General features: G+C 45.1%; 1 protein-coding gene across 1 annotated transcript in view; it reads right to left on the reverse strand.

The window, feature by feature from the left end:
• Positions 1–20,837, reverse strand: part of RFWD2 (ring finger and WD repeat domain 2) — a gene marked incomplete at its 5' end in the record, with an annotated part of 205,772 nt that overhangs the window by 83,249 nt on the left and 101,686 nt on the right. The window contains 3 exons of the mRNA XM_019530579.1: positions 2,919–3,035; positions 15,732–15,813; positions 20,545–20,653. Coding sequence (XP_019386124.1) covers positions 2,919–3,035; positions 15,732–15,813; positions 20,545–20,653 — 308 coding nt within the window. The remainder of the gene's footprint in view (positions 1–2,918; positions 3,036–15,731; positions 15,814–20,544; positions 20,654–20,837) is intronic.

Raw genomic sequence — 20,837 nt, forward strand, 5'->3', positions numbered from 1 at the left:
GATTGGCCACAGGGAGACCCCAGGTACTCCCCAGACCCAGGAGGCACCAGTCGCCAAGCTGGATGGGGTAATGGAGGTGGCCCCCTGTGCACTCCCCGGCAGAAGACTGGGAGTGCTTTTGGTCCACTTCCAGGTTGGTTGCCAAGCACACTGGGGACTGCCCCTGCACTCCTGGGATGCTCCATCTGCCCCACCAACTCAGCGTTGACAAGCCGCCTGGTACCTTGAGGCATGTAGGCAAAAACATTTAAAAAGGTGCGTCTATGTCCAAATCATCAAATCAACCCAATTCGGAGGGTTCTGATTTGATTCAGAGAGGTTAAAGGGTCTCCTGATTCGATTCGGATTCAGAGATTCAACCACCAAATCGAGCCAAATCTCTTCCAAATTGAATCAGTAACTGAACCTTTGCACAGCCCTAATGACAGTGTTTCATTTCAAATCTCATTTTGATTTGAAACTGCTGTTCCGTTTCATCAAAACTATGATGCTGTTTCAATGTTTCGCCCACATGCTATAATGGGGAAGCTTGAAACAGCCTCTCTCATCCGCCAGGCAGATGGCGGCCCGCAACCCTGGAAGGGCTGCAGGGGCTGTGCCAGTCCTCCCAGGGCTGCAGGCCCCTGATCTGCCTGCCAGGTGAGGTAGGGAAGCCGGGTGCTGCCACCTGGGACTGGGGACCTGGATAAAAGGAACTGAATCCGATCGCTCAGTTCACCTCCCCAGCGCTAGGATCGGGCTGAGGAAGGCAACTCAGCCCAGCTGAGCTGAGTTCCTTTCCCCAGCCCAATCCTAGCGCTGGGGAGGGGAACTCAGCCCAACTGGGCTCAGTTCCTTTCCCCAGTTCCATCTAGTGCTGGGGAGGGGAACTCAGCCCAGCTGGGCTGAATTGCCTTCCCTAGCCCAAATGATCACAGTGCTAGGGAGGGGAACTGATCTCACGCTCAGCTCCCTTCCCCCGCGCTGCAATCGGCTTCCCGCAGCCTGGCCACGGAAGGCGGGGAGAGCCAGGGCTGTGGTCCTGACTGAGCCACATGGGGCTGCAGAGCCACTGAGACTGCAGTCCTGGTTCTCCCCTGTCTCCTACCACCTGGCTGCTTCAAAATGTTTTGACTAGCATTGTTTCGTTTGGAGGCTGTTTCAAAGCCCTTCGTTTCGATTTGATGTTGCTGTTTCAAGTCCAAAATGAGTCAAAACAGTGTTGAATTGAAACAGTTGGTGAAATTTCACACAACCCTAATGACTAACACCTGGAACATTAATTAATCCAACAGAGAAGAAAAACAGAGACTCCACATTTTATACAGTAGCCTGTTACTTTAGTTGTCAATCTATTAGTTGACAGTATAGATAGTGTTGGTTCCTATAGGGCAATGACTGGGATGGCCAAATTTGATTGCATCTTGTCTGCTATTTGAAAGGGGATTCAGTTAAAATACTGCTGTCTCTAAAGGAAGCTCTATGTGTTATTCCTGTATTCATCTGATAGCCTAAGTGACTCCAGCTATTATATTTTATAAGTCATATTTCCTTCTTCCTAAAAATAAATGAATTTTGTAAGCATATACGATTATTTGAAATTGGTACATGAAAGAGAAATAGGAAAAAATTACTCTCCCCCTTTGCCTCCTCCACAGAATAATAAACAGTGTACACAAAGTACTTTTTACTTAATATAGTAAAACAAATGTGCTGTGTTGTCCTGAATTCCTATGAAGTTCAAAAGTGGGTTCCAAATCTTATTAAAACCCTTCCATTCTATCATTTATAGTCTGCAAATTATTGTGACTGCAAGATCCATTAGAGAATCTTTTATGGGCAAGTTACTGCTATTATTTTAATACTTCCACGTGATTCTTTTACTAATCATTAAGTGATGAAATATCCATTCTGGAATTTCAGTTTAGAGGCTCAGTTTCCTCATCCGTCAAGCAGCTGTAAATTCATGGTTCTCAATTTCTCCTCCTCTTCCCCAATCTCTCCTCACTATTGGTGTCATTTTGAATCACACCATTTTAACCTAATTTTTCTATTCTCTCAAAGTGTGGATACAGTATTGCCTCTTAATCCAAGATGACTTTCAGGAGGTGCATGTGATAAGGTTCATTTTGGGAAACAGTGCGGGCCCTGTGGATAAAACACTGAACTAGTTACTTAACAGAGCTGGGTTTACATCCTGGTCCTGCCCCAACTTAGTGGGTCACCTTGGACAAATACTTTAACAATTAATAATTCCATGCCTCGGTTTCCCCATCTGTGAAATGGGGCTAATGATACTGACCTTTGTACCTTGAATCCTTTGTAAAGTGATTTGAGATCTACTGATAATAAATGCTACAGAGCTAGATACTTTTAATGAATTTTTAAAACTGTTTTTATGCCATGAATGTCTTGAAGTTCTAACATTCTTCCTAGATTTTGGCCTAATTTCCATCTCTGCTTTGCAAGTTTAGCTTTTCTTACCACAGTACATTCTAAATGGATGGCAATCCTGATTATCTGATTTATCTGACAGAAAAATAATTGAGGTTTTTTACACCTTTGTCAGAGTTGATTCTTGCACATTTTTCCATCAGTTTTTCATAAATAGTTCTTTACTTACAAATATTGCTAGTGGGTACTGTAATTCAATTCTATGTTTGCATGCTATTTACTAAACTTTAGTGAAACACCTTTGTCAAGCAAGTTGATATTTTACACACTCCAATTTCAATCTGCTTTTTGCAACACGTCAACATTAAGTTTCTTTATTCTTAAGAGTCACAATCTAAGCAAAACCAGCCAGGGAATCAGAACATCTGAATAGATGGGAAACCATTAAGAAGAACTGCCTTGCTAAGCCAAAAACAGGTATAGTAAGAAATTCAGGAGGGATCCTTGTCCGTTTTATTTCCCCATGCTATGTACGTGTTACCTACCTGCACAGCCAAAAGCCAGGTGGTACCTAGAAGAGGGACTGAACTTGACACAACACACATTGGCCTTGGCCTCAATACTCGCTACTGAATTGTCCAGGTTGGTAGACCACAGCTTCACTAAAGAAACAGAAAATAAAAGGAGACAAAAAACAGATTAAGTGAGACTGAAAACTATTCTAAAAGCAGGTGGTAATCACATATATAACAGGTTCCAACAGACTACTGGGATTTTCATAAGTATTACCACTGCTGAAATGAGCAACCTAATGACCATAAAAAGGGCGCTTGCCAGCACATTCTCAAGTAGAATAGTAATTTACAACTTCTATACACATAACACTGAATGTACTGGTTGATTCAAGTCTCTGTTCTTGTAGAGTCTACAACTCATTCAAATGACTAGATGCATGCACTGGATGGAAAGACTGCTTCCTTAGATGCATGTGGAAGGGGTACTCTGGTGTCTCTGCCAGGAAGATTCTGTGCACAGGAAAGCAACAAATTTAGCGATGAAGTAGGGAATGAGATAGGAAAATCAGAGAAGAAATACATCAATCCCTACTCCAGCTCCCAGAAAGATACCAGAAATATTTATGGAGCCTTGTCTATATTAACTTTTCCTCCCTGTCCCTCTAATGTTTTCATGAACTTCTGAGAAGCCCATCCAAGAATCCACTAAGTGGAGTGGAGTTGCAAAGGGATCTAAGCAAATGGAGTCTTACAGAGATACACCTTGGGCTCAGTGCTGTTCAATATGTTTATTAATTATTTGGATGTTGGCATAGAAAGCTTCTTGAGAAAGTCTGCAGATGACAAAACTGGGAAGAACCATGAACATGCTGGAGGATGGTGGATGCTTCTGGGCTTTGCTGGTAGGTTTTGGGTGTTGGCTGCAGGTAAGGCTGGAGCTTTAGACTGGGCTGTGCCAATGCTCCTACTTGGACTTAAAGCTGGAGGTTCCTAGCTAGAGGGTCTTGCCCCTCTGCTCAGGGTGACAGATCACTGTATTTGGGGTCAGAAAGCAATTTAACACTAAGGTCAGATCGGTATGGGCCGTGTGGGTTTTTGCCTTCTTCTGTAGCTCGGGGCATGGACTTCTACCTGGAATCTCTTGAGTGTATATTAACAAACCTTTTAATAGGACAGGGCAGGACATTGGCTACTATAGTTCCCCTGCTTTACATGCCGCAGGCTAGGATGTCTTGTGTTATGCAAGGCTTGATGGTAGCTTTATGAAGAGTCTAGATTTGGATTTGCATAGGATGTTTTGGCTAGGGATGATCCTACCTCAGGAAGGGGGATGGACTAGATGACCCCTGGAGGTCCCTTCCAGCCCCACTTTTCTATGACTGTAAATCTGAACACAACTCTCCACAGGAAAGATCCACAAAATAGCCCCCCTTACTTTCTTTTTGTGAACTACTAAAACAAAAAATGTGCTGCTCTTGGCCTGCACTAATAATTTCCAAACCCGGGGGGAACTGCTTCAAAGATATGAGAAAGACAGCACTACTTGGAGCACATGTTGATGCATCCTTTAAAAACAGCATTGTATCAATATCTTTCAGATGTCTGAAATCATTATAAAGAATCAAATACATCCATCTCAAACACTGACATTAATGTGTACTAAATTTGAATACATGTTTTAGGTAAACCTAGATGAAAAAAGTTACTACATTTACTGAAACCAAGGCCTCTGATATGTTACACTTAAGACACAATTAACTACTACATCACATCTTAAGTGAAGAACTTGTCACATGTTCATTCAATAATGGCATGACAAAACCAGGAATAAGCAACAAAGTTATTATACAAAGTATGTGCTCCAGAGGCTTGGAGCACTGGTCAGGTGATCGGGGGAGCACAGTGAGCTCCCCCATCTGGGAATCCCTACAGATGGCAGAGCTCCCACACCCAGCAGCAAAGGTTGGTGGTGCAGGGAGAGACTGGGATTATGATCCCAGGCTCACCTGCACTGGCAATATGACAAGATTGGATCCGATGCTTGATGTGTGGCATGTCAGGAAGCACAATTATTGGGACTGCACATCAGATCCCACCCCATTCTTTAACGTCTGTTAGTGGCCCAAGATGACTTTAAATTTGAAGATGACACCCCGCCCACCCCCCCCACAATAATTAGATTCTATAGAAGGAGATTTTAACAGGAATTATTATAACCTTCTATGCATAGAATCTAATTATTGGCAAATTGTCTTAAATGCACCTGCTCCTACCCCACTGCTACAATAGGGAAGGCAGTGGTATGGGGGGCAGGCAGCAAGGGCTGGGGCAGGCAGCCTGACCCCAACTCCTTACACCCCCACCACTCGACTCCCTGCCACCTGCCCCCCATGGTGCTGCCTGTACCCTGCCACCAGTCCTTCCACTTCTCCCCGATAGCCTCTGCCCTGCCCATCTATACTTCCTGTAGCCTATGCCTCCTAACCCCCACAACAGATACCATCAGGCATGGCTCCATCCCCATTCTGGCCCAGGGGCACAGGACACATGATAGCTCCAGCTCCGTCCTGGCCACGTGGCAAGGGTTGCAGGTGCCAGGAGGGGGGAGGGAGGAGCAGACGAAGGTTAAGGCCAGAGGCCCAGTAAGAGCTGGGGTTGGAGCTGCAGCGGCTACCTGCCCTCTGTCCATCCCCACCCCCATACTTAAATCCAAAACAAGGAGCTTGCCTCCCCCTTCCCCATGTTGAATGGGGGTGGGGGGGAGCACTTTGTCTTGGAATCAAGTAGATATAGTAGTTTCCAGCCATTAATGAGAACTTTGCAAGCAAAAAAAAAAAATGCTTAGCAGCTTGCTTCAAAGAACAGGTGCCAAGAGAAGCATAGTCTATGTTGCAGTGGCAACAGAGGACATTAACATTATTGATTTGATGGCAAAGGAAGCAAGTGATTCTCTTATCTCTAGTTAAAGAACAGGCAATGCCAGCAGATAATATTACTTAAATTGAAATGTTCATTGGTACTCATGGGAGTCAAACAAGCTCACAGCTCCTACTAGTGTCTTACCAAATCTTTACTCCATATAGACACTCGTCTGAAATGCTCATTACACAGTCTTCTAATTATACTACAAAAATTCAAGACAGTATCCAATATGGGTAATTCTCTTTTTGGCAGCATGTCTTAAAAATGAACAGATATTTTGTAATTTATGAGGGGCTCAGTTTTCCATCTTTCACCTTTAAACAACTTCATTCAAACCTTGAGATCTCAAGAGTAGAATAAGCTTAATGATCTCATTTGATGTATATTTAATATTTGTGTTAAAAAATACCATAAGATGTTATGGTTGGTGGGTAAGGCTTAGATTCCATGGCCACTTCTGTAATGTACCTGCAGAGTACATTAAATCTCATTAGGACCAAGGTCAGTTGTTATCAGATTTTGATGGTTTCCACCTACTGCTTCCCCAATTTAAACTGGGGCACACAGTTGGAAAAACAATTTTGATAAAACAGATTGATAAATCCTTGCTGTATGAATTTAGTTTCAGTTGCTATGCATTTTAGTGGTTTTGTTGAGATTTCCATGGGAATTATACAAGGTACAAATGTCCTGATAAACGCTTTGAATTGTGTTGATGAGTCAAACTATAGTATGAGATCAATTGTTCCCAAAACATATGTCCCCTGATTATTCTGCTCCTGACAGATGCATCTCTCCATGAGACCAAGTGTCCACACCTCATCTAACAAAGTGATGCCTGGGAAGCAGCGCTCCCAGTTCAAAATGATTGAATCTTGTCCAGTTTGTTTTAATTGACTGGAGCTTTAGTTCAAAAGCATTCATTTATAAATTAGTCTACTGCAGGTCAGTATTGCACAAACACTAGGTAAAGGAGTGAAGGTTTTCACTGCAGTAACTGAAAAACATCCATTTGCAGAACAAACAGTGCCTTACCACTTTATATATTTCAAAAGTGTTCATAGTCTATAGCAGCCTAGTTTTATATAGTGTTGGACCAGACTGGGCTCAGGGTGGGTGGCAGTGGCACTGGGAAGGGCAGGTTGGCGGGGGGGTGGGTGGAGAATGGCAAATTCTGGAGTGGTTGCAGCCCCTCCTGTAGCTCCCTCTCAGAGCCACTCACCCTGAGCACAACCAGCCCCATCTGGGACGAGCTCGGCACAGCCCCAGTCCCAGCCCTCAGCAGCAGCTCACTCCTTCCCATGCACAGATCTAGGGCTACATGCCCCCCCACCCCCCCAATGCCTCCTGGGGTGCATGCAGTGGCAAGATCCGTGCCCTGCTCACTCCCCATGCCTCCTGGACGAGCTGCTTACAGCTCAGTTTTGTGCTCTGCCTGCCTCAGCCCCACTCCCTCCCTTACTGTAGGAGCCTCAATCTGCCCCCTTAAAAACAAGAAAAAAATATAAATGGGTACATAAGTTGAAACTCTGAGACAGAAAGGGTACACTTGTTAAAAAAGGTTGAAAACCCCTGCCCTATCAGTATTCAGAGGCAGATACAGGATTTGGCAAAGGTGGTTATGGGTACAGCCACCTGTGCTTCAGAGGTGGCTGCACCCCTGGTCCCAGTCTCCTCCCCTGCAATTCACTGATGTGGACAGACTGGGAGCCTCTGGTGACTTTTTTAAAGTCCCCAAAGCAGGTCAGAATGCTCCCTGCTGCCCCTCTATGCTCAAAGGCAGGTCCCCTCTTCTCCCCTTCCCTGCCTCTGGCTGCTGCTTTCCCTACTGTCCTGGGGGCCAGCAAAGCTTCAAAGCTGCTCCTGCTCACTCCAGCCAGGCTGCCTGGGGACTGGGCTGTGACAGCAGCGGCAGCAGGCGGGTTCCCTCCCCCTGCCCAGTCTCCAGGAAACAGGCCTGGGGAGTCGCAACTCGCTCCCAGCCCATCACTGCTCCTGCTGTTGCCCTCTACCCCAGGACAGAAGGGAAAAGCAGCGGCCACAGGCAGGGGAGGGATGGGAACCTGCCTTTGAGCACGAAGAAGGGTGAGGTTCTTACCTGCTTTGGGGACTTTAAGTCCCCAGAGGTTCCCCCAGCGCAGTCCCATTCAAAAAGAGGGAGGGGGATGTAGCCATGTCACTGCACCTCCTCTGGATCTGCCCCCGTCCACTTTTATTATGTTTTAGTAAATACAGGCAACCCTTGCCATTCGCGAGGGATACATTCTCGTATCCCCTGTGAATGGCAAAATACACGAATAAGGCATGGCGTTGATGAACTCAGCGCCCCCAGCGCTGGGGGGGGGGGGGGGGCATGGCTGCAGCAGTCGGAGCATGGCAGTGGCAAGCATGGAGTTCCCAAGGACTCCTTTAAGTGTATTTAAGAAGCGGGTTCAGCAGTAGTGAACATTTGAAACTGTGAATGCTGAACCTGCAAATAGTGAGGGTTTCCTGTACCTAATTGCATCCAATTATCCCTCAAACATGAATGAATTAATTCACAATAAAACCTGTGTGTGAAGCAGGGGAATTGTCCCCTTTTTATAGGGAAGGAAAGTGAGGCAATGGGAAGATTTAGCCTATTTTTTCACAACAGTGAGCACTTACAAGTCCAGTAAAAGTCAGTGAGACCTGCAAGAGCCTCAGCACTTTTGAAAATTAAGCCTTAGATCCAGGTCAAAAGGGAAATCCTTAAAAAGCCTGGAAGAGAACACTGATCTTCTGGTTCCTAAGCCAATGTCCTAAACACATGGCCAGAGTGTGCTGACTCTGATCCTACATGCAATTATTTACAGGACTGGTGCTTACTTTTTCATTTTTAAATGCAAGTGGTGACACAGTTACCATATTCTCTAGCACACCGCACACCTCTAAATAAAATATGCACCTTTAGCTAGATTCAAGATGGGGGTTGGATAAATTCTTAGAGGAAACAGACATCAGTACCTATTGAGCATGGAAGCTAGGGCTACACCCTCTTGATTAGAACCTCCTAGACTTTAAATGAGGGACATGGAAAGTAAGAGAGGAACAGTGGGAAAAAATACTTTGGTTATAACCAGTTCACTCTCCTTTTCAGCATCTACTCTCTGCCACTGTGTGACAGAGGATACTGGGCAAGGTGGACATACAGTCAGTAAATGGAGATCCTTATATTCTTATGTTTTTGTTTTTGGAAGATATAAACAAAAGATATCTTACTAGGGTCATGGCTGACTGGTTGATACAAGTCAGTCCTCCTAGAAAGAGATGTGTCCAAGAAGTGTGGCTTTCCAGGAGACAGCCTCATCAAGATACTACAGACTACATGCAGCAGCTCACTTGCTCAGAGCCAGCTTGAAGTGCTCAGGCTGTGAGAGGGTTAAACACTAGACTCTCACTCCCCTCCCCCTTTCTGTTTTCAAGGACACAGAACAGCAGCAGCTATCAAGGCAGCTATAAGTCCATGCCTGCTTTCTTCTATGCTCCCTGCGTCTATTAGAGCAAAAAAAAAATCAGCCTTCTCACTCAAGATACGCACCCCAATTTCAGAGGACTGATTTTGGAAGGAAAGGTGCATATCATAAGCGAGTGAATAATACTTTCACTAGTTCATGCACTCAAAAACCTTACAAAAGTGGTTCTTAGCCTTTTTAGACTTAAGACGCCTCTTGGGAAATACCAGCTCTTAGTTTTCACTTTTCCGATTACATAAAAAAACCGAGCAATCCTTCTGTTGTAAAAGAATTCAGAAAGACTGTAACAAATCAGAATGTTTTTAACACTATGAATTCCTATTTGGAATCTCTGGGTTAATTCTGTGTTTGCACATTTAAGTGTTAACATTGTGTTGCACCCTGTGACACCCTTGAAAGGTTCAGAAGGTACTCCAGGGTGCCATGGCACCTTATCTGAGAACTGCTGCATTAAAAATAAATTTCAGTCATATATGTCTAACTCCTGAGACAATGAAAATGAAACATCCCACTGCTGCCCAAAGCTCTATTGGATTTTGTGGATCACTGAGCATTTCAAGTGAAATGTGGTACCTATTAGAGCTGTGCAAAACAGCAACGTTTCATTTTGATTTCAGATTCACCATTTCAAAGGGACAGTGTTTTGTTTCACTGTTTTGAAGAGCTAGTCCCTTTCGTTTCACCAAAACTGTTTTGCTGCTTCGACATGTTTCAGCATTTCACCCATAGGTTATATAATGGGGAATCACGAAAATGCCTATAACTTTGTCATTTATTGCCTGATTCAGATGAAAACAGACGGGATGGTAGCCCCATGAAGCCTCTCAAGTTTCAAGGAGATGGGTGCAGTGGTTTCTGGGAAACTGTGCCTCAAACTGTTCAGAGAAAAACTTGCATTCTGTAACAGATGTTGTGCTTTCCTGCACCGTCAATGCAGTGTCAGGGAAAACACAGATTTCTTTTGTGTGGAGAAAGAATGACAGAGAATAACAAAAACAAAAAGAGGACTTTGGGGGAGGAATAAACTGAAATGAATGAATGAAGAAAGGGCATTAGGGTAATTCAGAAAGGACTGGATCCCACTTCCTAGGAACAGACTAGCAAGTAGGAAGTGAGAGCCTTCCTGACGCTCCTGGAGGACAGCTCAGTAAGCTGACAAAGGCACAGCTGACAAAGCTCATTTCAAACAATGTGTTTAAGCTCCTTCTCTGTCCCTCCCCCAGAGCACTGGGATTGGAAAGGACCTCAGGAAAGGATGAGAGTCACTAGCCAGATACACATACCAATATCAGAGCAGTCCTTCCCTCCTCTTCCCCCTCACTCTCCTTAGTTGTTATTTCCCTGTAAGCCTGGCTTTGAAACTCAAAACTCTTTGAAATTTCCAAAATGTTGCGAAAATGCACTGGAAGCCTTGAATTTTGTTTTGGTTTTGGTCTTCCGAGCTCAAAACACGTTAAAACACCTTTGAAAAGTCCATCGAAATTTTGCGCAGCCCTAGTGCCTATACCTATTCTAGCTGTACCACCAAGTCTTGTGTGTGGAATGCTGCCATTTTCCCCAGCCACTTGCAGCAGTGGTGCTCAACCTTTTGGCCCTGTGGTCTCAGAGTGGTACACAGCTGGTCTGCAGCAGGATCAAGTCCTGTGTCACCTCTACCTGCCCCCAAGGAGCCCCACACACCCAATCTACTGTGTAGAGTCACATTATCCAAACAGTGGGGCTCCCCACAGATCTGGAAATTTGGCATCAGGGGAGCAGCAATAAGCTACCATCACTCCCCCAACAGCCAAATTTTCAGATTCGTGGGACAGCCTGGATGCCATGGTTCTGTGGGGCAGATTTGGCCCTTGGGCTGCAGGTGGAGCACCCTGCTTTAGAGGCTAGGGGAAGGAACAAACTTTGGGAGAATGAATGTTTGGTCTCACCTCTAAACTACAGTTTATATTTTTGCACATTCACTGAGCAATTCCATGCCCCAGGAAATAGTCAAGAATTATTCCTCCATTTTACAAATAAAGTTAACCAAGAGGTTATAAAAGACCACTTGAGAACTGGGAACAGAAGCCAGGTCTCTCATTATGGCAAATCCAAGCCTTATCCACTCAGCTAGGTCATTGGGCCTCTAAAAGTCATATGACAAATAGACAGGTTTAGCTATCTTCTCTCCTAACATTATTCCAACTCTTAGCTTACATTCCTGTCCCAGAATCACAGATGACAGACCTTTTGATTCCCAACATTCAACTGCTGTCTTGCAAATAGTTATATAAATCACTGAGAAACCCGCTCTGAAGGATGCAACAGTAAGTCCTTGTTCCTTTTAATTAAAAATGTAGACTTCTACTATATAAAAACACCCCTCCAGGAAAGACTAAGACTTTGTAGCTTTGCAGGATTCCAGTAACATAAAACAACATTCTAACTTTATTCATGATTACCAAGTTATCATTAACTTTTGGGTACATATATAGATAACTTTCAGATACCTACAGAGTAGCACACAGAGATCTAAGAAAACTGATTACTAAACACAAAAATTGGTTTTTAAATAAGATGGACAACTGGAGAGCAAGAATTCTTTTCTGCTCCAATTTTTTGCCTCTAAAGACAAAATACACAGAATATCCACTAATAAACCATCTCTGATGTTGGAAGAGGCTGGCATAGTATACAAGACAGAGATATTGTCTGTAATTTTGGCAGAATTGATCTTTTCTCTTGCAGGAATCAACTGATCAACTTTCCTTTTGTTTTTCTGGTCAGTGACAGGGAAGCGTGCAGACTACTGCTTACAAAATTACTTTCCTCAATGTATGTACAACTGGAAAAGAGGGCTATACTGCCTTTATACAGGCCCAAATTTAGGCATTAACACTCATCATGCAAGGTAAGAGGTAGATATACATAGGTGCATCTCTTCAAGGGAAGGTGGAGAAGAATTCTTAAAGTTGCCACTCTTGCCCAGCAATAAGAAAAGGAAATAGAAAAGAAAACAGTATTTCTTACCCAAATTCTCTCACTAAGCCAGAAAAGGACTAGAAGAGTTGCCACTGTTCAGACAGGGACAATAAAAAACAGCCCTTTAATAGTAGTAGTGACAAAGAAGGGAATAGGAATGCTGAGTGTCCCATTATGTATTAGCCCTGACCAGATCTTCATATGCTTTGGCTAATGAGTTTAGACTTTTGGCAGGTAGATACCTGGTAAACTGAGTTATGCTGCCATATCATTTACTTGACACATTTTTGTTTCACTTTCATATAGGTTTCCAGTTCCAGCCTTTGTCTCTAACATCCTTGTTACAAATTTAAACAACACCAAGTGAAAATACTGCTCAGGGACTGAATGCTTTTTAACTGAAATTCAAGATGTGTACAGAAGTACTGAACTATTTTGTGCATAATTTGTATATGTAAACACACTTTTTGAAACTTTTTCAGAAGGAAAAAAAGAAGTGTTCTCTGCTGGGATGGAAGGTCCAGTTTTGTGAAGTCAACTGTAAGTGAACAACTTTTTAACATGCTAATAAATGCATGTCTACTTGGAAGATAAGCTCCTTTTTAAATGCACATCGTAATTGGGGAGCAAAGTGATAAAAAGGTTGATAATTTATATGGGGAGAGTTTCTTTTGCTGCATTTAATTGTAAAGAAAACAGTATTGACTTCCACCAAAAAGAAGGGGAGAAAAAAATCTATTAAAAACCATTTAAAGACCTCTTTAATATAAGATTATCATAAAAGCTGTATTTTGCAAGTTAAATTACCAATTACCCTGAGAATGTCAAACACATTTAAGGAACACTAGTATGACTTTCCCGTTTAACAGAATTTAAAAGCATTTTAAGGGTAGAGAGTTGTAAGGTTGAATGTTTTATGAAAAATTAATTCGTCATTTCAAAGCAAATCATGAACAGCTCTGTCCAAATCAGTGTTTGTCCACTTGGGAGAAGCGATTCACAGTGGCTGCAAGAAGGAACTCAAAAGACATGCCTGGTTCATTAAACTGATCTGCTGTTGTACAGTCACTGCAGATAAAATCATATTTAGGGAAAGAGAAAGGTTATATACTTCAGTTCCATCCATTCACTCTTTTACAGGCATCTTATTTTTTTCCACTGTACAGTGCTGTAGTGGAGAACTTTTAAGCAAGTCATAAGGGAATACATGCTGGGAGCTACAAAATGCCTAAGGCACTTGGGCCCAGCAGGACTTTGAAAAGATGGGAAGGAGCAATCCATTCCATCATGTGCTTCTGTCACACTAATGTACCCCTCCCACCCTAATGTTATACAGGCTGGTGCAAATACTATGTTTTCTTCAGGTTGAGAAACATGCTATACATTCTGCTGGCCACAGCTTTTTCTCCATGTGCATGCTTAATGATACTGGTTTGATTTACCAAAAAGCCTTGGACCTGGAAGAAGCACAAGCAGGAGGAAACAAAAGGGGAGGCCTTCTCATTCCTCCTGAGAAAGTAGGGCAATCAGCTATTTACCTCAGGTGTCTGTACATGAATGCATGGAGTCTGGGAAACAAGCAGGAAGAACCAGAAATCCTTGCAGAGTTATGGAACTACGACATGACTGGAATAACAGAGACTTGGTGGGACAGCTCTCCTGACTGCAGCACTGTCATGGATGGATAAAAAGTGTTCAGGAAGGACAAAGGCAGGGAAGAGGAGGAGGAAGGAGCTGCGCTGTATGCAAACTAGCGGCATGACTGCGCAGAGCTCCAGTAAGAAACTAGAGATAGGCCTGTTGAAAGTCTCTGGGTTAGAGTCAGAAGGGAAAGCAACAAGGGTGATGTCATGGTGCGCACATGCTATAGACTACTAGACCAGGAGGAAGTAGTGGAGGAAGCTTTTTTTTTTTTTTTTTTAGAAACAGCAGAAGTTGCCTGATCATAGGCCCTGGTTCTCATGGGGGACTTCAATCACCCTGACATCTGCTGGGAGGGCAATACAGCAGTGCACAGGCAATCCAGAAAGTCTTTGGAGAGTTCAGGTAGAAACTGTCTCCACAACTCAGTGGGCTGGGACCTGGCACAGAAGGAAGCACTGTGCTACCACGGTGAGGTGCAGAAACAGTGCTGTGTCCCCACCACTGCTGGGCAGGCAGGGGGCTACTTAGTTTGGCAGCCTTGGCAGCACAGCACCCTCTCCTGCACCCAGTCCTGTATGCTGGGATGCAGAGGTAGCACCTGACTGGAGCTGGTCTGGCTCAGTTGAGCTGTGGCCCCATGCTCCACTGTGGGTACAGATATCTTGAGGGTCATGTTCCCCCCTGCTGCATGGCCTGTGCCCCTTCCCCTCTCACCCAACATGATGCCTGTGCCTGTTCTTCTTGTTCCTCCCCACCTCACTACCATAGATTTGCTTGAAGGGAGCTGCAGGAGCTGCTCTCCACACTCCCTGGCTGCCACGTGCATGCGTGTGCATGCACATGGCACCCCTTGCCCGATCGCTCTTTGCAGCCCCTTGCAGGCAGGAACTCTGCCAGCCTGCAACAGGAAGCCCACAGTTTCTCATGTTTTTCTCCTTTAAAAGGGGAAAATCCATGATTTTCTCTTTTAAAAGAAAGAGAAAATCTGCAGTTTTCTACATAAAAGGAGAAAAATCCATGTTTTTCCAAACCAAACAGAAAACCCAGATCCTTGCTTGTGAGGAGAGGCTGAGGGGATTGGGCTTATTTAGTCTGGAGAAGGGAAAACTGAGAGGAGATTTAATAGTAGCCTTTGAACTACCTGAAGTGTAGTGCCAAAGAGGATGAAGCTAGACTGTTCTCAGTGGTGGCAGATGACAGAACAGGAGCAGTGGTCTCAAGTTGCAGCAAGGGGAGTTTAGATTAAATATTAGGAATAAATTTCTCACTAGGAGGGTAGTCAAACACTGGAAAAGGTTACCCAGAGAGGTTGTGGAATCTCAATCCTTGGAGATTTTTAAGACCCAGCTAGACAAAGCCTTGGCTGGGATGATGTATGTGGGGATGGTCCTGCTTTGAGTAGGGGATTGGACTAGCTGACCTTGTAAGATCCATTCCAACCCTAATTTTCTCTGTTTCTATGGCTCTTAACCCATTTTATGTGCAGCCACTCCCCTTGCTAAGCATATGTAGATCCTGTGAAAATCCCTTCAGGCTTTAACTAACTCAAACCGCTCAGTACTAGTAAAGTACAGTTTGCATTGCACAGAATTTTAGAAGACGCCAATTAGAATTTCCTGGTTAATAAAACAAATTATCACCATTCCCATAAATCCTAAATTTGGACAAAACCCCTCTCCCTCTTGTCGTAAAGGATTCAGTAATATCTTTGCAAATCAGCAGGTCAGTTGCCATATTCAGTTGAGCAGAAGCAACCCCTTTATGGACAGAGGCAGGGAATACAGAAGTTGAGCCTTTGACACAAGGACTAATTAAAAATAAGTACCTTTTGCATCATCAGAGCCTGAAGCCAGTAGTTTTGGGTCCATCAAGTTAAAGTCAACACTCCAGCATCTTTTCTCATGCTCCTGTTTTGAGAAAAGAAAATACTTGAAATGTAGCAAGCTGTAATTCATAAATTTAAAATAAATATGAAAGGAGGAACATATGTAGCTTGGTATAAACTAACATGGGATTTCTGGACAAGGAGGCTTACTAGGTTTAGTAGCTCTCAAACAATGTTTTCTCCCACTCAAGCCCATGCTTGTGCTGCTTTAAAAGTCATCCCAAGAGAAGCCAACACTCGAGCTACACATCAAGTGGGGGGTTTTTTGTTTTTAAATTAAGGGTTATTTCTCTCTTGAAAAAGAAAATGGCGATCCCAAAAGGCACTTATATGAAAGTACATTTTGGTTTGTTATTGCTTTTGCGACCTTTTTCTCACTCCAAATAGAACAACCACGCATCTTTCAAATACCAATAAACTGGACTTTTCAAAGCAACTTTAGTGTGCTCCTTTTTAAAAGCCCCAAAAGCTTATTCAAGCATTAAATATGAAAGTGATCACAAAAATTCTCGTTTGTCCCTCGCATTTGGTTCACTGGCACCACAAGTACAAAAACACAACGTTCTATTAAATGACACTCGAAATCCATATGGGAAATATCATACCTCCACAAGGGCTGAAAAGAAAAGGTTCTGATAAAAACAGCAAGGCCAACATTCTTAACAGCATATCAAAGACATTCAAGGCATGTGCCTGTGTGCATGACAGAGTAACTAAAGACATAAGAAGGAACAAAAGAAACAAAAGGAAGCATAAATAATGAAGTGGGACACATTTCTTTTACCGTAAGTAATAGCTGAAATCTCCCTCCTGTTTCAGTATTCCATACTCACAATGAAAGAGTTATAACAAAATGGAGGAAACAATGTAAAAGAAGGTTTACTTTGCCAAGAAGGCTTTCTTGACAACTAAGCTATGCAGGGTAGCAAGGGTTAATGACACACAATATTATAAATTCATCTGTATTATAAGGAGAAGCTCCATTATGAGGAAAGGCTGAGGGACCTGGGACTCTTCAGCCTGAAAAAGAGAAGGCTGAATGGGGACTTGGTAGCATCTTACTCCTACATCAGGTGAGTACATCAAGGGGCTCAGTGAACAACAGTTCACCAGGGCACCCTTGGGGAAAACCAGGAATAATGGCCACAAACTGCTGGAAGACCGTTTCAGACTCAACATTAGGAAAAACTTCTTCAGTCAGGGTATTCAGACTGTGGCATAAACTCCTCTCCGGTGGTGGTGGGATCACCTATTCTGGAAATCTTCAAGAGGACACTGGAGAGTCACCTTGCCAGGGGTTACTTGTCCCCAGTTGTCTTCCCTGCTTGGAGCAGGGGGCTGGACCTGATGATCATCCGAGGTCCCTTCCAGCCTTACAATCTATGAATCTAGATTAATAAAATCAAAGCTTTTGTTTAATTTAAGAAAAGCATTGCATTCCTATTTAAATTGTCAAGGTGAGGGGCTGAACGTTACTCCTATGGCCGTGGACAGTCACTCATCTGAAGAGATACTAAGGGATTCAGAACTTTGGTGCTGAAGCCATGGTGTTGGAGTACATACACCACCAACAGCACATTTTTCTAGCACTACAAAGTTGCTTGAAAAGCACACTCTCCAGCTAGGGAGAAATAACGGGCTGCTCTTCAGATCCCCCACACCACTAGGGAGTCTGTCAGTGAGCCCAATCACTGACACCCATTTTCTCTGACGTCTCTTCCCTGCGTTCTCAGTGTTCTCATGGTGAAGGCTGCAGCTCTTTCTGGTGTTCCCATATGAGCTCTGGCAGTGGAAAGAGCTGCAACAGCCCCTGCAGGAAGAGCAGCTGCCACCTGCCCTGCAGGAACCATGGCTTTTCCTGTACTGGCAGTGGCAGCTTTCTGCTGCTCCCAACACAGGGGGAGGACAGGGTTCCCTCAGGTTTCTAACAACTCTTCACAGCTGGGAGAACAGCTGAGGATCCTTGACAGTAGAGGGAAGGAGTGGAGCACCGTGGGATGCTTGAGGTCCTAGATATCCATGTAGTGCTAAATCACGGGCAGGCAGTTATTTTGGGCAGAGGACTGCTTACTGAGTTTTGGCAAGTCATTGAGGGCTGCATGGGTAGCTCCGCTCCTTGACAGGTGCCCTGCCCCCGGTCACCATCTTGGGACCAAAAGTCCAGCCCCCTTACCCCTGACCTTTGCCAAATATACTCCTTTCAGCAAGGAGGTTTGCCATCTTGGAACCATAAAAATACCAAATTGTATTTTAAAAATCAAATGTATTACAACAGTCATTAATTTCATTTAAAAAATTATTTTTGTCCTGATTTCCATGCATTTGTGTAGAGTACATAGAGCTGATCAAACAATAGCTTAAAACGAAGCCCTATTCTTGTATATTGTGGGAGGGTACATATAGATTCGTGGGTATGTGGCATGTGGGGGAGGGTGTGGGTGTCTGTTTCAGATTGGGGCGGGGGGGGGTGGATAAGCGTGAGGGCTGTGGGCATGTGTGGAAGGAGGGTGGCTGGGGAGGGTTGTGGCTTGGGTGAAGGGGGAGGGTTTCCCAACAGCTCACCCCTCCGCAGCAGGAAGAGTCCCCGCCAGCACTCCTGCAAGCCAAGGCTCCATACTCCTAGTGCTCCTGGCGCCAGGCCACTGGCACAGGCTCCATGCTCCCACTTCCCCACATTTGCCACCCCTGTCCTTCTCCTGCCACTTCCGCATCCCTCCCCTGGCTTGCTGCTCTGGAGCCAGGTCCACGTCCCAGATGACAATGGAGCCAGGAACCAGGCGGTGCTGGTGCCACCGGTGGGTGAGCAGCAGGAGAGTAGGGAAATGCTTGTGGCTGGTGGGGGGAAGAGGCAGCAAGTGGGAGCACAGCAACAGCTGGGCGGGAGCATGGGACTTGCGCCAGTGTACTAGGGCCAGCACCAGCAGGGCCCATAGAGCCTGGCTGGTTCCTCCTCTCCCTGCTTGAGCAGCACAACCCAGCTTTGTACAGCCCCTGCTGACCCAGACCCTGTGCTCCTGAGCAGAAACTACTGCTTGGCACAGAGGAAAGCGGCACCTCCCCCGCTGGTGGACAGCTTTAGCTGCATCCTCCCAGAGGCCATGCTACACTAGGCTGTGGTGCGGCTCCTTCACCACTGCCTCTGTGCTGCCCAGCACAGCAGCAGTGGCTGTGTGGAGCAGCGACAGGGCAGCTCACAAGTAGCAGTGAAGGAGCCAAGCTGCAACCTAACACAGCGCAGGCTCCTGGCAGTTGCAGGAAAATCTGCCTGGCAGTGGTGAGGTGGAGGGGCCATTTCCCCCACACCAAGCAGCAGTTTCTGCCCAGCTGCTCCTGCTCAGCCCAGACAGGTGAGCCTGGAGCTGGCGTGGGGCCCAGGCTCAGCAGTGGCAGCGTGGGACAAATTGCTGTCCAACGCAGGAGAAAAGAGCCCTCTCCCGCTCCCTGGTTCAGCTGTTTGGAGCCGTGCATCGTGCTGCCTGTGCCTACTCTCCACTGACCCAGGGGGCAACCCAGAGGCAGCAGCAACACTGTGGAGATGCAGGACAGCCCATGTGGGCTCCGGGAGCTCCGGCCATGGGGTGGGGAAGGGGCTTTTCTCCTGCACCGAGCACCAGTCTGCCTTGTGCCACTGCTGCTCAGCCCAGATGGGCGAGCGTGGGGAGCATGGTGTCGGGGCTGCATGCGCTGGTCCCCACCTGTACTGCAGGGCTGGGGGGGGAAAGGGAGGGGGAATGGGAGCGAGCAGGCACACAGGAGTCAGCAACAGCCAGGCAGAAGTGTAGGGCCCGCACCAGTGTCCTGAGGCCAGTGCCAGCGGGGCTCAGAGCAGAGCAGCAGGAACGCAGGGTCCTCGCCATCCCCAAGGACTGGAGTGATTGCCCATGGTCCTCCCCTGCCCCCCCCACCCCCCTACCTGAATTTCCCACTCTGGCACAGGGAGGCACGAACAACTGCACAGTCCCAGGCCAGAAGCCCCTGCTAGGCAGGGACTTCTAGCTGGGGGGGGGGGGCCAGGCAGGCCTTGCTGTTCAGGGTCCTGTCATGGCTTCCCCTGGGTCCTACTGGCTCCTGTCATTTTTGACAGGCAGCCTGGGGCAGATAAATATTAATTTTCTAAATTTTATAGGGGCCCTGCAGGCCAGATAGAATGGCCTGATGGGGCAGATCCAGCCCATGGGCCCTATTTTGCCCACCCCTACACTAGAGGTAACTAAAAGGACAAAGACTAGAGCTACAGAGAAATTCCTGTTTCAAACGGGTGCTTTTCTGTAGCACTTGGGCCATGTTTATAGTACTATAGATGGCTTGAACACCTGGATGCTCATATTTTGTAGTACTACAAATATACCCTAGGTGTATTAAAAATGCTTACCGATTTTAAGCATACTATACAGCAGCATGTTCGCTGGTACTGAAGTATTCCAGCACTATACTTCCTTCAACATCTCATTTCTGATCATACCTCTTCTAAATTAGTTACATGAAGTAACATTAGAACTTTTTTCTGTTCAAATATCAGTGCTTAAAAACTACTATGTACATCCCTAATTAGACAAGAAGTGACACAGGCACTCTTGGAGAACAGCTGCTCAGTTTTATGCACTAGTAAAAACACAGCAACTCCCTTTGTTCTACTGAGAAGGCATTAAAGCATTACTAGAAGCATCTGAGAAAGAAGTCTGATATGCAAGCAAACTTAAAACTGAAGCCCCTGTGAACAGAAAAGCAGTATTGCACAACAACTGAACATTACCTGATAGACCTTGGACCTCTGTCCTGTGAAGCCATCCCAAAGGATAACGGTGCCTTCATAGTCACTGCTGGCTAACAAATTCTTGTGGTAGCTACTCCAGCTGATACAGCTTTGAAGAGAGAGAGAAAGAGAAATAATTAACCTAGGTCAATTTCTTTCTTTAAACTATATTTTGCAACATAAAAATCACTCTAGTAGCATAAGGTAATTAGTGTCTTTGCAAAGTATACAATCTTGGATCATTTGCTTTTCCTTAAAATACTCAGAAAAAGGAAAAAACAAACAAGAGGGCA

The sequence above is a fragment of the Crocodylus porosus genome, unplaced genomic scaffold, assembly GCF_001723895.1.
Source record: "Crocodylus porosus isolate Cpor-Errol unplaced genomic scaffold, CroPor_comp1, whole genome shotgun sequence".
Taxonomy (NCBI): domain Eukaryota; kingdom Metazoa; phylum Chordata; order Crocodylia; family Crocodylidae; genus Crocodylus; species Crocodylus porosus.